At 41.3% G+C, this 17058-nt stretch overlaps 1 protein-coding gene across 2 annotated transcripts in view; it reads left to right on the top strand.

Annotated features, from left to right (window-relative positions):
* Positions 1 to 17058, top strand: part of TRAPPC11 (trafficking protein particle complex subunit 11) — a 91777-nt gene that overhangs the window by 64527 nt on the left and 10192 nt on the right. For both annotated transcript variants that reach the window (XM_068278731.1, XM_068278732.1), the window contains 8 exons: positions 578 to 699; positions 1633 to 1752; positions 5114 to 5179; positions 10063 to 10219; positions 10934 to 11045; positions 13902 to 13993; positions 15656 to 15789; positions 15964 to 16131. In XM_068278731.1, coding sequence (XP_068134832.1) covers positions 578 to 699; positions 1633 to 1752; positions 5114 to 5179; positions 10063 to 10219; positions 10934 to 11045; positions 13902 to 13993; positions 15656 to 15789; positions 15964 to 16131 — 971 coding nt within the window. The remainder of the gene's footprint in view (positions 1 to 577; positions 700 to 1632; positions 1753 to 5113; positions 5180 to 10062; positions 10220 to 10933; positions 11046 to 13901; positions 13994 to 15655; positions 15790 to 15963; positions 16132 to 17058) is intronic.

Here is a 17058-nt window from a genome sequence, read left to right as displayed (position 1 = left end):
GATTATTGTCAGAAGAAAATGGTGAGCTTCTGAGAGGAACTGATGGCAAGGTAACTATGTAATGTTCATCTGAAGTTACCTCATGTGTTTATTTTAAATATTTTTACTCAGTACAGGTTCTCCTTAAGGATCAATAGAATTTTTTATTATGTGAAAGTGGTAGAGTCAAGTCTCAATTTGCAAATTTTACATCTTGAGTCTCTTTAACTGTTTAGCGAGTTGTCATGCAGTTTTCACTAAGGGAAACTTCTGTTTTCACACATATCCAGTTTGAATGGTGTGGTATGGTGACAGGGGGACTTTGTTAGATTATATTCTCTTTACTGTGAACAGTGAAAAAAATAAAAGTGTAATATGGGCTATTTACAAAAGTTTGTCCTGGAAAACTCCTCTAGAGAAAATGTTGTCTATCTAGTTTCATGATTTGCTAATGCAGGCAGTGCAGGTGTCTTATAGTATTAAATAGAAGTCTTTCCTTTTGGCATGGCTTGTGCCGTTTATGCCTTGCATCACCTGAGCTGACCCTGCAGCATGGGATGTATTGTGCAGTAACCCAGGAATACAATGTCTCTCACAGGGCAGGATGCCAACCTGACACAGAAGACTCTGGTTGCGCTTCAGGGAACAGAAATGTGTGATGACTCAAGCCCGGCTCTACTCACTGACATCCCCATAGGAAACCTTCAGCCTGGAGAAAAGGTGCCGCTCTGACCTTTCATACAAATGTGTTAAGCCTGTGTGCATTCTCTGTACAGACAGATCTGTTACAGGAAGGCCAGCAACACTTCCATATATACTTTATTTACTGTTCACCTCTAGAGGGATACAGTGGCAAATATAGAACATTGCTGCTGTTATTTGCATACTGAAATAATAAATTAAAATAATAAATCCAGGGGCCCGGAGGCCTTGCTGCTCCCCCTCTTTTACAGTTGTTAAAGTGGAATTCCATTTTGTTGAAAAAAACTCCCTCCTTTCAGTTTGCTCTATATACAGTATTATATACATTATTGGGATGCATTATTTCTCAGCTTGATTACTTTTTTTTTTATATACATATAAAACAGACTTTTAACAAGAACATAAACTGGGTCCTGCTAAAAAAGGCCTCACCCTACCCATGAAACTTTTATTTTTTTTAATTTAACTTTTGATCTTTCTGTGTTCTACTCATTGTTAGTCATCTTGCTAGTAAACCTTTATTCTTTGTTATGATGCGCATTTTCTAGTTGTCAATACAAGTGAAACTTGAAAAATTAGAATATCTTGCAAAAGTCTATTTTAGTAATTCAACTTAAAAGGTAAAACTAAAATATGAAAAAGAAACCCTTTGCAGGTGTTTTGGATGAATTAGCTGATTAGAGTCTGATACTTTGAGCCTAGAATATTCAACCTTTTCACAATATTCTAATGGTCTGAGATTTTGATTTTGGGGTTCTCATAAGCTATAAGCCATAATCATCAAAATTATAACATATAAAGGCTTGAAATGTCTTGCTTTGTATGTAATGAGTCTATTTCATATACTGTATTAGTTTTCAATTTAAGCTGAATTACTGAAATAAATTGACTTTACTATATTCTAATTGTTGGTGTTTCACCTGTAACTGGGGTAGTTTGATTTCTCTGCAGCTGGATATGCCGCTCTACGTCCGATGTGGTAGTGTTGGCACACGAGTCTTCCTGGTTTATGTTTCATACTTGATAGATTCATCAGTGGAGGACATGGAAATTGTCTGCAGATGTCACAGGGTAAGATTCTATTGCTCTATGCCCCCTTGTGCTTCAAGACCGTACAAGCTATCTGTACTACTAGTCAAATCCTTTCTGTGATCTACTGCCTATCATTTTGTGCTATACTGTTTTGCTGTTCTTTACTTTCATAAATTTGCAGTACTAATTTTGGCTTTGTTTTTAAATGCTAACAAAATATTAGCATTGGATTTACAATAATTGCACTGGGAAATGGTGTATTGACTACAAGAAAATTAGTTGGGGGTTGTCCCAAAGGGAATCTGGCAATCCATTGTGTCCATGCTAAGCCCAATCTACACGATACGATTCTTTGTGCGATTCGATTACGATTCTATTTACGATCTGATTAAATCTAAAATGTCCAATCAGGATTCGATTCAATTCGATTTGCCATTGCAAAACAATGACAATTCGAATTGAATCGAATCCCGATCGGACATGTTGGATTTAATCGGATCGTAAATAGAATAGTAATCGAATCGCACAAAGAATCGTATCGTGTAGGCCACTTTGGATTTCAGGGAGTAAGATCTGTTCCAGGTGGTTTATCCACAACATCCTATCTAACTGTTCTCTATGCGGACACATAGGACCCTTCTAATGTTTAGCAATTATGCATCTAGTGGCTGCACAGAATAGGGCAGACAACACAGGGTGGTGTTTTCTTAGCCCCATTTTAAGCAAACTTGCATACAAAGTATGTACACTTACACTTTAAGTTAATCATATTACTGTTTTATTAGCCAATATTTGTTAAAGAGACACTGAAGCCAAGAAAAAAATTTTTTTTTACTTTAAAAACCTGTTGAACATAATTGCCCCACCTAAAAGGTATGCTGGGAGAGGTGGAGATACGCACAGATGGACGCGAATAGGGGCAGAGCTACAGCCCAAAGCTCTGCCTCTATGCGGAAAGAGCCCCGCGATATTTTCCCCACGGGGAGTTTGGGTGATTTATGGAGTTTTCAGCCACAGGCATGCAGCGTTTTAGGTGGGGCAATTATGTTAAATAGGTTTTTAAAGTAAAAACCTGTTTTTTTTTCTTAGCTTCAGACTCTCTTTAAAGCCCACGTCAGTAATAGCCTGTCCATGCAGCCCTGTATTGCTTCCTGAAAACATTTTTGATAAATAGTGTTCATGTGGTGTATTTTCCTTAAAGGCTTGGATATCCCTCACTGTGAGCTAGGACCACTTTCTTGTTCTGCAAGTCATTAGGTGGCTCTATATCTCATAGACTAATGGTAACTGGCATGCTCATACCTTCCATGTTAGTCTATATGAGTTAGGATCCATCAGAACTAGGCAGGCGCAATGTGGTCCTGTCTCTTAGTGATGGTCATGGATGTTGGTTGCGGTTGTCCGGCCCCCTCCCTGTTAGAAATAGTAAAATGCTGCGAGGAGCAATAGGGTGCAACGCCGAACTAGGTGGCAGTAGTCCTGTTCTTCATTTGTGGGTTAGATGGGCTGCGAGGTGCTGTGCTGAACTAGGCGGCAGTAGCCCTGTGCTTCATTGGTGGGTTAGATGGGCTGCGAGGTGCAGGGCTGAACTAGGCGGCAGTAGCCCTGTGCTTCATTGGTGGGTTAGATGGGCTGCGAGGTGCAGGGCTGAACTAGGCGGCAGTAGCCCTGTGCTTCATTTGTTGGTTAGATGGGCTGTGAGGTGCAGTGCTGAATTAGGCGGCAGTAGTCCTGTTCTTCATTTGTGGGTTAGATGGCCTGCAAAGAGCAAAGCAGTGCAGCGCTGAACTAGGCGGCAGTAGTCCTGTATTTCATTTGTGGGTTAGATGGGCTGCGAGGTGCAGTGCTGAACTAGACGGCAGTAGCCCTGTGCTTCATTTGTGGGTTAGATGGGCTGCGAGTTGCAGTGCTGAACTAGACGGCAGTAGCCCTGTATGTCATTGGTGGGTTAGATGGGCTGCGAGGTGCAGTGCTGAACTAGGCAGCAGTAGCCCTGTATGTCATTGGTGGGTTAGATGGGCTGCGAGGTGCAGTGCTGAACTAGGCAGCAGTAGCCCTGTTCGTCATTTATGGGTTAGATGAGCTGCGAGGTGCAGTGCTGAACTAGGTGGCAGTAGCCCTGTATGTCATTTGTGGGTTAGATGGGCTGCGAGGTGCAGTGCTGAACTAGGCGGCAGTAGTCCTGTTCATCATTTGTGGGTTAGATGGGCTGCGAGGTGCAGTGCTGAACTAGGCGGCAGTAGCCCTGTATTTCATTGGTGGGTTAGATGGGCTGCGAGGTGCAGTGCTGAACTAGGCAGCAGGAGCCCTGTGCTTCATTTGTGGGTTAGATGGGCTGCGAGGTGCAGGGCTGAACTAGGCGGCAGTAGCCCTGTATTTCATTGGTGGGTTAGATGGGCTGCGAGGTGCAGTGCTGAACTAGGCAGCAGGAGCCCTGTACGTCATTTGTGGGTTAGATGGGCTGCGAGGTGCAGTGCTGAACTAGGCGGCAGTAGCCCTGTTCTTCATTTGTGGGTTAGATGGGCTGCGAGGAGCAATAAGGTGCAGAGCTGAACTAGGCGGCAGTAGCCCTGTTCTTCATTTGTGGGTTAGATGGGCTGCGAGGAGCAATAAGGTGCAGAGCTGAACTAGGTGGCAGTAGCCCTGTACGTCATTTGTGGGTTAGATGGGCTGCGAGGTGCAGTGCAGAACTAGACGGCAGTAGCCCTGTTCTTCATTTGTGGGTTAGATGGGCTGCAAGGTGCAGTGCTGAACTAGTCAACCTTAACTTAACAGTCAAGAAGACTCTCACACTAATGGTAGCCACTAACGATACAATTTCTAGTGAAAAATCGTTTGAGCGATCAGATAATTCTGATCGGAAGTGAAGTAGTTCATTACAGCATCAATGAACCAATCTCTGCTTCCTATCTATCACAACCAACAAAAAAATCCAAATCAAATTGGGTTGACCAAAGTCCAATCGGACGACTATTTTTATAATCGTTCGTAATCAATTGTGCCCATTAGTATAGATTATTTACAACTATATACAGGTGTGGCAGTAACTTGGAGGGCTCTCTGGGGGTGGAGTACATCTGACCACCAGCGCTGTGACGTACCAATACTATTATTTAAAACCAATCCGATCAAAATTTCTGATCACTCAAATTTTTTTTTTTGCTAGAAATTGGACCGTTAGTGGCCACCTTAACCTCCTGCAGCAATAGTTTACCCTGAACTTTTTGACCCCTTGAAAGTTCAGTAATAGTAATTACCTCCTAGGATTTAAAAGATTGATACTTGAATCGTTCTGTTACCACACAGAGATGCTGTAACCACCCAGACCACAGTTCAGTATCTGTCGGCAGTGGTTTAAAAGATGTAGCAAATTAAATGTTTCTATCTTTTTCCTCCACAGGATGAAACTGTAACAATTGAAACTGTGTATCCCTTTGAGGTTGCTGTGAAATTTGTTTCAATAAAGGTTTGTAATGTCAATTTCAATGGCACTAACATCATTAACACACTGAGAGGGCATTTGCATGAGACGCTTCTACTAATGATTAATATTTATATGGGGAATAAATATGAGGTCTAATTTTGCAAAAGGCTCCCATCTACTATGCCTTTTTGTTGCAAATTTGTTGACTAATAAGCGTATAATTTGAGAAGGAGTGGTGCAAGATGGTAAAGTTATCGCAGCTCCATGACAATAGACAATATGGGGGGGGGATAATTATGATGTCTGTCTAGCTATGCTAAAGCTCCCCATCCAATCTACGAATATTTGTTATCGTCACAATATTAGTTTTGTCAAACATTGAATTAATATAAATTAGTCAATTAAATGACTGCAGTTTCTAAATCGCTGTAAAGGATCTATACAAAGATGCTGGCCAGCCTGCATACTCATTTGCATGCTATTATGGGGCAGTTAGATTGTGCAACTGCCGTTCAGTAAGGGCTTTGACACTCAGGGTCATTCCGTGGCATTTGAAGCAAAGTTGTCTGCACCCCTTCCTCATATTAAAATCCATATCTTTATTCGATCATCTTTAAAAAGTAAAGCAGTGGTACATGGCAGTGCAAGAGCCGATACGTTTCCGACCCTCCTGGGTCCTTTATTACGACTACGCTACAACTAAGGACCCAGGAGGGTCGGAAACGCGTCAGCTCTTGCTTTTAAACGATTATCGAATAAAGATATGAATTTTAATATGATGGAGTGCGAACAACTTTGCTTCATATGGTCGTTAGGAGTGTCTTCTGCACCCTTCTACATACAGCACAATGATATGTGGTGAGGTGGAGCAGCTTCTTTTTCATTTCCACTCATTCCGTGGCATTTGCACTGCAATTGCTGATCGGCAAATCGCTACTGAAGTAGTTCCCTATGGCAGCATTCACACTGCAACATTTGTGATTGCAAAAGTGTGGAGTTGGGTTTGTTTGCTAAAAAAGTCACAGCAATTTGCTGCAATTTGGGAGCATTCTCAAATATTTGCAGCAGAATTGGCGTGAACTTCGCTGCAGTTTGTTGTGAAACAGCATTAAGTGCTTTTAAAATAAAGAAAACCCTGAGCATTCCCTATGGAGATAAACTATTCCAAAACCTGTCAGATCTATCATATTTTTACAACCTACTGAATAAGGTGCCCACGTATGATCCAATTTTAAGTAACGATCAGCCTTCTGATCCGATAATTATGATGGAAAGGAAACGGTCGGAAAGCACTGATCGGGGCGATAAATAGGAGAAAACTATAAGCAATCTGATCATTTCATTTATGCTAAATCCAAAAAACTAATTGATGAGCTGATCGATGATCTGATAATGTATTGATTGGCAACATCCGGTATCCGATCTCATCGACTGGGAGGTAAAAGGTTATAATGAGTGGGCATCCCAAGTGACAGTGAGATGGGGGGGGGGGGGATAAATTGATGGTACATTTTATTCTGGAAGGAGTGTTCATGTTAAATTTAAAAAAAATGTTCAGAATAGTGACCGTTTAATAGATTACTGATGGTTGAGCAAATGGTTGCCACGGTAGGCTGATAAATCATGCTAGCTTCATTTTCTTGCTACTGCGCTGGATCCCGGAAGATAAATATGTACATCACCGCACTTCAGGGGGCTGCAGCTGGACAACGGAGGGACATAGAAGCCTTGTTAGGATCCAGAGGCTTCTCCCTCCCGAGATGAGTACCCCCCAGGGGACTTTTTTTTTAAATTACAGGATTTCTTTAAGCAGTTAAAAGAAACCCGATGTAAGGAGGCTTCCATATTTATTTAGTGTTTTTTAGTGTTTTTCAGATTTTAAGGCTTTAAAGAGAACCAGAGACGAAGCACCCTCATATATTTTACCATATATATCAATGGTAAACACCTACCCTGCTCTCTGTTTCATTCTTCTCTGCTAAATCTGCCTGTCAGCAGCCCTGATAAGAATCCCCGACTGAGCATTCAGTCTAGGTTTTCCTGGGATGATTATAGCTGAGTCAGTCTTGTGTGATCTCCTTTCAAGCCCACGTCTGCCCCTTGTGGCTCTGCTTTGCTGCTATTTATCCTCGAAGCAGCAAAGCAGAGCCACAAGGGGGCAGGCTTGGGCTTGAAAATACATCACAGAAGACTGACTCAGCTATAATGGGGGGAAAGCTAGACTGAATGCTCAGTCGGGGATTCTTATCAGGGCTGATAACAGGCAGATTTAGCAGAGAAGAATGAAACAGAGAGCAGGGTAGGTGTTTACTGTCATGTTCCCATTGATAGATATGGTAAAATACATGAGGGTGCTTCGTCTCTGGTTCCCTTTAAGTACCTGTGTTTGACCTGACGACATTAGTAAGTTGCTTTCAGTAGCTTTGAGGATAGTTCAGAGCTGCTCACCAGCATCTCGTGCCTTGGCCTGCTCATTTGCTCTCTCTACTGTCATCTGCCAAGGAGCAGAGTGCTGGGTCCATACAAGGATGCAACACTTTGGCACTTACTAGTCTTACTAGAACAGATAGAATGACAACACAAGTGTGATTTCAGTGGACCTCCACAGCTGATGTTACCCCAGTCAGGAAGATTAGACATAGTGCTTCCTAACCTCACTTTAGCCAAGTTTCTTGATACATAGGCCTCAATTCACCAGTGGTTACCGACCTATTTATCTCATGGGAGGTAATTTTTCCTCCTGTGATATCTCCAAATAACAATTCTCCAGAAGTATAGGGTGAAATATCGACAGAGAGAAATCCATGCGATAAATGTGTGATAAATGTGCGATAAATAGGCGATAGTTAGTTATTTTTTCTCAAAATCACAATTCACCAGGGAAAAAAGGGTGTGTGGCCATTCGTTATTTTTTCATCTATTTATCCCCTGAATGTACCTGGAGATATGTGGTTTTTCTCACAGCTGCTGCAGCTCACTCTGCAGCTAGTTTACTAGCAACACACAGTAACAGCCTATACTGTACATATTTCAGGCACCAGAGAGCAGCCCATTTACAATATTAAGCATATTAAGCAATATTAAGTGTTTACAATATTAAGTGGATGGGCGAAGGGAAGGAGGAATCTGGATACATTTTTCATCGGGAGTGAGTGGGAAAATGTATCCAAATACCTCCTCCGTTTCACCCATCCACTTAATATTGTAAATGCTTAATATTGCTTAATATGCTTAATATGCAGAACGAAGGGAGGGATTTGTAATGGAAGGAGAGAGTCACAAACAGGGAGGGAAACCCTCTGCGGTCACTTGCTGGTAATAACCTCCTCCTCCTACCCACAATCCTTTACTTCCAGCATCCAGAGAGGCAAAGTATCACATGCAAATCACTAACAACGCATAACTATCGACTGTTTATCGCACGGTTTTCGCATCCATATCGCTCCATTATTGCATCATTATCACCTGCTATCAAACATTCCTCTCTCTATCCTCTCACAGTGGTGAATTGCAAACAAAGTGTTAAAATACCGCATGAGATAAAATACCGACCTTTTATCTCTTACTAACTCTTCTCTTGTGAATTGAGGCCATAGTATTGTTTCTAAAATCACACTAATCCACACACATCAGAATTTTCCACCATGGGCAATAGATAACAAGGTAGAAAAAATAACAATATTAATAGATTTTTCTTCATCAAAAAACATACCTTAAGGGCTTGTTCACACTACAGGAGCTTTTCTGAGCACTTGTTATTTTAAAAGCTCCTGCTAATGTTATCCTATGTGAGTGTTCTCACTGGAGCGATGCGATTTTGTAAAAATCCCCCATAGCATTGCGTTAGCAAGAGCATTTAAAATCTCTAGCGTTTAAAAAGCTCTCAGTGTGAATCAGCCCTAAATGTTTTTTCATAATAAATTGTATTGAGAATATGAGAAAATAAAACGTTTTAATCGAAATGTATATGACCACCATAAGAACAGTTAGAAGTATTTATCTTTTGTATCTATCTGTTGACTGTAGCTTTTCTTTAAGTCTGTCACGTTCCATGATTTTAAAAAAACTACACAAATCTGAATTTTAATATAAACACAATTTTAACCCTGTTTGAGACATCAATAAAACATAACTTTTAATTCATATTAATATAAAATCGATCTATAGGTGTATAAATTTGAATTTTGTTGTATTTAGTTTTCTCTTTGTTTACAAACAAATACCTGGAAGGGCAGTATGCAATAATTTTTCCCCCCCACAAAAACCCTATATAGGAAAAGGTTAGGAGGGCAGTTACCCCACCTAACCTTTTCCTATATAGGGTTTTTGTGGGGGGGGGGGGGGGAATTATTGCATACTGCCCTTCCAGGTATTTGTTTGTAAACAAAGAGAAAACTAAATACAACAAAATTCAAATTTATACACCTATAGATCGATTTTATATTAATATGAATTAAAAGTTATGTTTTATTGATGTCTCAAACAACGTTCCATGATTAGACAAAACCTTTCTACCTACCTATCAGTCAGTCAGTCAGGTTGCCCAACACAGATGGACTTAGAGGAAGGATTGGTATGTTGAAGCGTAGCTTAATATGGAAGGAGCAAGGCTTACCTGATGAGTTGGACAAGTCACCATTTCCTTGTCATGGATTCCGGACTCCTAAGGGTACTCTAACATCACCTCCTGAGCTATGAGAACGAGTACAGTATGTAGGCATATCTAGGTGAATCACCCAAACTCCATATCACAAAGTACTGATTCTTGCTATAAAAAAAGATCAGCACGCCATTGTTTGTCTGAAATTAGGCATAATATGAACTTTGAAAGCATTGCCTATGTACCTGCAGAGGTATCTGAGCAGTACTTTTTTTCCATGTCATATGAATTGTGTTTGACTGGAGGATGTTTTGTGTTCTTGCAGTTTGAACATTTAGATCGTGTGTATGCCGATATACCCTTTTTGTTAATGACTGATATCCTGAGTGCTTCTCCATGGGGACTCACCATCCTATCCAGCCATTTGCAGCTCTCACCCGCTGTTGCAGCTGTGGACCAGCTGGATTCCCATGTGGAGAATGGTTAGTATCATACATACATGTTGTTGAGTGATAATAATGAAAAATCTATGCACAGCCTTTTTTGCTGCTTGTAGATAAACAGCATGTTCTGATGTCATCGCCTAATGTTTTATACAGCCTATGTGCAGTGCAATGATTATAATATTCAGTCAGTTATAAATAAGGAGAATTCTTGACTCGCAGTTTGCAGGAGACTGAATGGTGTTAGAAAAAAGTTTTATTTTTACTTACAAGTGAAGTTTGTTTTCAGTCACTGACTATATCCCGTCTCATCTTTTTACTGGCTTCTAATGGTGCCCATATATGATACAATAAAAACGTTTGATTTTCCCGTTTATTCAACCAAAACGATTGAATCGAATGAAAGTCAAAAAGAACCTTTTGGGAGGGGATCAAGAAAAACAAACAATTACGGTATCCCATTTTTTTTCAATAGAAAAACGATCTGACATGTTGAAAAAAATCTTTATATTCGATCTAACAAGTAATCAAATTAAATTCTCTGATCGAAAACAATGAAAAAAATTATCCTATGTATGGGCACCATAATATGGATTAGAATTTTTAAAGGGATACTATATATATTTATATTCACACACACGTATGCACAGTAATTCATGTATTTTATAATATTAGAGTATTGTGGCATTGGAGTAAAATGATATGTGTCTACTTCTTCTGCTAGTGTTGCTAACCTTGCTCTTGTACACCCAGTTGTATTACAGACTGGTGAAAGTGCCAGTGAATGCTTCTGTCTCCAGTGTCCTCCCATAGCAAGTCCCCAGAATGGTGTGGCCACTGGCAGCTATGTCATCTCCTGGAAGAGGTAAGAGTTATTACCTGTGGTAATGGAATTTTGGTGTAGCAGTAATGTGGAGAGACATTAATTTACAATAATTTCCACTAGGATATTACATTTCACATACCTTTTTACCGTATGTGGAGTTTCGTGTTTTTATGCAAATTTTAATTTTTGTATGGGTCAAACAATCATTACATGGGAAACAGATGCGTGGTGCAGAAATCTGCAGCATGCAATCCATATTTTCACACCACATGCAAAAATTTGCATCCAATGGAAATGACTCCATTGACATTCATTGATTTCATTTTTAATCCAAAAATGTGCATTGTAAATTCGTGTTTAGTGGACACGAGCCTTAAAGGGGATCTGTGGAGGGGCTCAAAAAACAAAAAGTGGCACTTACCAGGAGCTTTTTTTGGCCCCCTGCAACTGTCATGTCCTGTGCCGTCCTCCTACGAGCCTCTGTTCCCTGCCGCCATTCCCAGTCTAATCTTGCGCCTAACTAGACTGCGGCTGCGCGGCCACCCACGCGTGTCATCGGGAGCTTACTGCGCAGGCGCAGTACAAGATAACCTCGAACTGCACCTGCGCAGTGAGCTCCCGATGACAGCACTATTCGTCTAGTTCAGTGGTCCTCAAACTAAGGCCAGTGGGCCGAATGTGGCCCCCTGAGGCTTTTTTTACCAGCCCCCCACACTCAAAATGTATTACTCATAGATGTGGTCAGCTACCTCTTTAAATATTGGTGGTCCGCATATAGAATAGTAGTGCTGGCACCACCCATCCACATGGAAGCCAGAAAGCAGTCATTCGCTGGCTTGCAATCAAATTCCATATCAGGTGACACTGCTGTCCAATTGGACTGCATGTTGTCACCTGGGTATGCTTCACGGTCTGGCCCACAAAGACTTCTACATCATTTTATGTATACTCCGGCCCTCCAGCAGTCTGAAGTATGTTGACCCGGCCCTCGACCCAAAACGTTTGGGGACCCCTGGTCTAGTTAGACGAATATAGACCGGGACCGGCGGTGGGGAACAGAGGATCGTAGGACGGCGCAGGACATGACATCTGCAGGGGGCCGATAGAAGCCCCAGGTAAGTGTTGGTTTTTGTTTTTTGAGCCCCTCCACGGAACCCCTTTAAGGTGGCCATACACTCATCAGTTTTCTTATTTAAATCATTGCAGACTCAATTTTTTTGCATGGAATCTATTCCCCCAAATGTCAGATCGATTAATTTTTGATTGATTTTGACAAAAAAAAATTGATCGTACTGAATGGAAAATTTAAAATACTTGAGGGTGGGGCAAGATCATTGGAAGATCCATGACCTGTAGCTTTGCACTTGAGCAACTTCTGCAGTTCGATCATTTTTTTAATAGATTCCCTGCTGGAATCTATTGGATATTGATGTGCAGTGTATGGTTGGAATAGATTCCTTCTGAATCCATTCCTCTCAGAAAGGAATTGTTTTTGAACATTGGGTGGAAATCTATAGGTGTATGGTCAACTTAAAGAGGAACTCCAGTGAAAATAATGTAAAATAAATAAATAAATAAATAAAAAGTGCTTAATTTTTACAATTATTATGTATAAATGATTTAGTCAGCATTTGCCCATTGTAAAAGCTTTCCTCCCCCTAATTTACATTCTGACATTTATCACATAGTGACATTTTTACTGCTGGCAGGTGATGTCACTGGAAGTAGCTGCTGCTTGCTTCTTTGGCAGGTGGAAACAGCTGTAAACAGCTATTTCTTACAATGCAACGAGGTTCACAGACAGGAAACTGCCAGGACCATGGTCCTCACAGTTTCCTGTGGGAGGGGTTTCACCACAATATCAGCCATACAGAGACTCCTGATGATCCGTTTGTGAAATGGAATAGATTTCTCATGTAAAAGGGGGTATCAGCTACTGATTGGGATAAAGTTCAATTCTTGGTAATGGTTTCTCTTTAAGTGTTTTAGCTGGACCAGATTCTTCACTGTACCAAATCACTTGATGGACTGCATTTCATGAACACTTCTTTAAACCCTTCCCACCATGGCACTAATGATTTGATTGGACCATATAGGCTGCATTGATCAATATTAATAGAAAAAAATGGTTATTGGGTGTGGCAGTTATGTGACCACAAAAGACTGGCATTATATGTACACTTATCTGCTGGCCACACAAGCAACCACCCTGGAAAGACTATAACCGGGGCAATTGCATGCTTTATTTCCCTTGCATCAAACCAGCCAGTCAGTCCTTTCTGCTGTGTGGCAGGAAATTCTGTGTGTTACCAGCATAAATGTCCCCTTCATATATGGAAGAGGTATTGTATCTTTAGGGCTCGTTTCCACTATTGCGGTGCAGAATCGCCTGGATTCCACCGCTGATGAAATAGCATGCGGATGCGATTTTTTTCGCGTTTTTTGCCGCGAATTCGCATGCGACGTCGCATAGGTGAGGGTATATGCGAATTTACCCATGTCACTGCCTGTTTGAAGTTACATTGGTACCTATGCGAATTCGCATGAAAATTCGCATACCATAGCCGCATGCGAATTTCCTATTAAATACATTAGCGGCGATTCGCATGCATTCCACTCGCAGGCGAATTCGTTGGCTCTTTTGTGCGTTTTTTTACCGCTGAAAAAAACGCACCTCAACAACGCTACAGTGGAAACAGGCCCATCCACTTGCATTACATGTGCGAATCCGCATGCGTTGGACGCATGCGGATTCGCGATAGTGGAAACGAGCCCTTACACATTTGGTGTTCTGTCAGTGAGCAGAGCCTCTGTTTAATTATACGTCATGTATGCAGTCAGGTGTACTCATTCTATACACATCCCACTTTTACTTCAAGCTGTTTTGTTTTAAAGGAGTTCAGCTGCACAAAGTGTTCCGGTTGTAAACACTGTGGTGACGCTGCCACATGTGATGGTCGAAAGCATTCCACTTCATGTTAAAGCAGGTAAATGTCTGATGGCCTCCTCCACAGATTGTGTGGTGCTCTGTGCACATTACCTGCAGCTTTGGGACCTGCTACATGTTACTTTGCCGGATTTTATCATCCTGTTTCCCAAATCTACCCACTAATCTGACTATAAGTATATGTTTTACAATGAAGTAGATTTGTAACATTATTGGCAGAGAAATTCAGATACTTGCCTTTGATAGAGGGGAGCCTCGGGAGCCTACAGAGGCTTCCCACGTCCTTCCCCTAATAACTGCTGGACGCTGCGACCCTCTGGAATGTTAACTGTCTGTTAACGAGCTTGACTGCATTGCACAGGCGCAGCGTGCCTCATGCCTTCACAGTGGCACAGAATGGAAAAGGCCGAGCACGAACGGCTTCATTCTGCTGCGCAGACTTGACGCATCCTGCGCAGTGCAGATGCACTCAATTCATGGATAAGTTAATAACTGCACACAATCTTCAACAAGCCTTTGTTAAAGAATTTTGACGGTCCCAGCACCGGATTGGTGAAGGGGAGAGGTACAGTTAAGCTTCTGGATTACCCAGATGCTTCCCTCTACTAAGAAAAGAACCCCATTCGGGGCTCTTTTTTTTCCGTTCAGATTCTCTCTCGCTCGCTCGCTCTCTCGCTCTCTCTCGCTCTCTAGCTCTCTCTCTCTCTCTCTCGTACAGTTTTCACACAGATGCACTTTCAGTGTCAATATATACATTTAAGCATGCCTGAAGTGACATGATGTGATAAACATGGGTACACATTGTACCAAGCCTGCTTAGATTTTGCCTTTTGTTTTTTTAATTTTTTTTGCATTTTAAGAGTTAATAGACCAGTGTTAATGTATGCTAATGAGGCAGTCAAACTACAATCAGATGCACTTTTATTTGGCTAAGAAAACAATGTCACCAAAAATAATTGTCTCATTAACCATCACTTAAAGCGGATCCGAGATGAAAAACTAACTATAACAAGTAACTTGTCTATATATCTTATCTAAAGTTTAGATGGTTTACACAGCAAAGCTAGCTGCAAACAGTTTTAATAGAATATGATTATTTATTCCTGTGATACAATGACAGCAGCCATGTTGTTTGTAAACATTACACAGAAGCAGGCTTATCTGTATCTTGAGCCATCAGCCTAATCCCCTCTCCTCCTCCGTCCTCCCCTCTGCCTCTGAAATCAATTGCTAGTAACACCTCCCCCTCCTCCTGCCCAGACTGAGCTCCCATGAGCCCTTGCTACTGCCAAGGCTCTCTGAAAACCTATGGGCGTGGTTTATTTAGTTTATAGGGAATTAGAGTATTAAAACAAAAACAAAAATGTATTTGGCTCGAGGAATGCCCTATAAACAATAGGAAAGGAACACAATTATGCAATGTGTAAAAGTTCATCTCGGATCCACTTTAACAATTGCAAAAGATAATTGTAGAGTATGCTTGAGTGCCATGTTGGGCCTTATGACAATGATAGGGATTAGCTTGTGAGCTCCTGATGGACAGTTAGTGATGGTGACTGGTCAATATACTTTATAAAGCTCTGCAGAAACTGTCAGTACTGTACAAATGCATAGTGGTAAATAATAACGTAATGCACTGTAATCTATATACTCTGAGCCCCAGTGAGCACTCTGACCGCTGTCTGTCTTTACGATTGCCTAGCCCTTCCATCTTTTGGGAGAGTGAGGGAGTCCCTGCCAGTCAAGTATAATCTACAGAACAAGACTGGATTGGTTCAGGATATTGAAATCACGGTGGAGCCAAGTGATGCCTTCATGTTTTCCGGACTCAAGCAGGTAGGTGGTGGTGTTTTGCTGTGGTTGGAATACTTGTTCCTATTTTTAATTTGCTTGAAGCAGTTTTATAGCTTATACAATATGTGTTACTTTGGCTATGAGACGACCCTGCCATATTATCTCTTGTTATTGCTCAGCTCCTTACTCATCCATAGCAAATGTCACGTTTTGTAGATTCGGCTCCAAATCCTTCCTGGAACTGAGCAGGAGATGCTGTACAATTTCTACCCACTAATGGCAGGATACCAGCAGCTGCCTTCTCTCAACATCAATCTGCTGAGGTTCCCAAACTACACCAGTCACATGCTGAAGCGGTTCCTGCCCACTCATATATTTGTGAAGGTGAGTTCAGCTGTGTTCCTGTTACATTATCGGGAATAATCCTGGTATCCTGGTTACAGTAATAATACGATCAACATGCTGTGGAAGCTGAACGCTAATGGAAGGCTTATCCGTAAACACATATTTACATTGCTCAATCAGTCTGTGTATTTGCCTTGTAACTTTATGGTTTGCATGGTCGCGGTATATTCTACAGGGGTGGACTCTGCTGCCAGTACCAGTAAACCTCACCCAGTTTATGTGCCAGTTTTCTAATGGTATCTGTCAGGCTAGGAGGAGCGTACCTTAAGTTGAGTTCATGTTATTGACAGTATTGTGTGTTGTGACTGAATCCATGACTTATAATTCAAAATATTACTCTTTTGCGCTGCTTTGGCAACAATAAAAATAGCAGCTCAAGATAAACCATAGAGTCAATTTATTTAAAGAGGAGCTGCAGTGAAAATAACGTAATGAAAAAGTGCTTAATTTTTACAGTAAATATGTATAAATAATTTAGTCAGTGTTTGCCCATTGTAAAATCTTTCCTCTCCCTGATTTACAGTCTGCCATATCTCACATGGTGACATTTTTACTAATTGCAGGTGATGTCTGTGGAAAGAGATGATGAATTTTTGGCAGTTGGAAACAGCTGTGTTTTCCCATAATGCAACAAGGCTCCCACAGTGTGATGACAGCACTAGGGATGATCAATAATATGCAAATTGTTCTGAAATTATTCACATTTTTACGCAATTAATTTAAACCCAGGTTTAAATTGGTCCAGTGTTCTCCCTAGGCTTTTTTAGCCGGGTGCTCCACCCGGCTAGATTTGGTGACCACCCGGCTGTCATCGGCTCACCTCCTCACCACCTCTTATGCAGTAAGTAGAGTTGCACTGCATTTTCATCTCGCCCCACCCGGCTACTTTTTCCTGCCACCCGGCTA

The sequence above is a fragment of the Hyperolius riggenbachi genome, chromosome 1 (genome assembly GCF_040937935.1).
Source record: "Hyperolius riggenbachi isolate aHypRig1 chromosome 1, aHypRig1.pri, whole genome shotgun sequence".
In the NCBI taxonomy this organism is placed as follows: Eukaryota; Metazoa; Chordata; class Amphibia; order Anura; family Hyperoliidae; genus Hyperolius; species Hyperolius riggenbachi.
This window is presented reverse-complemented; position numbering and strand designations above follow the sequence as displayed.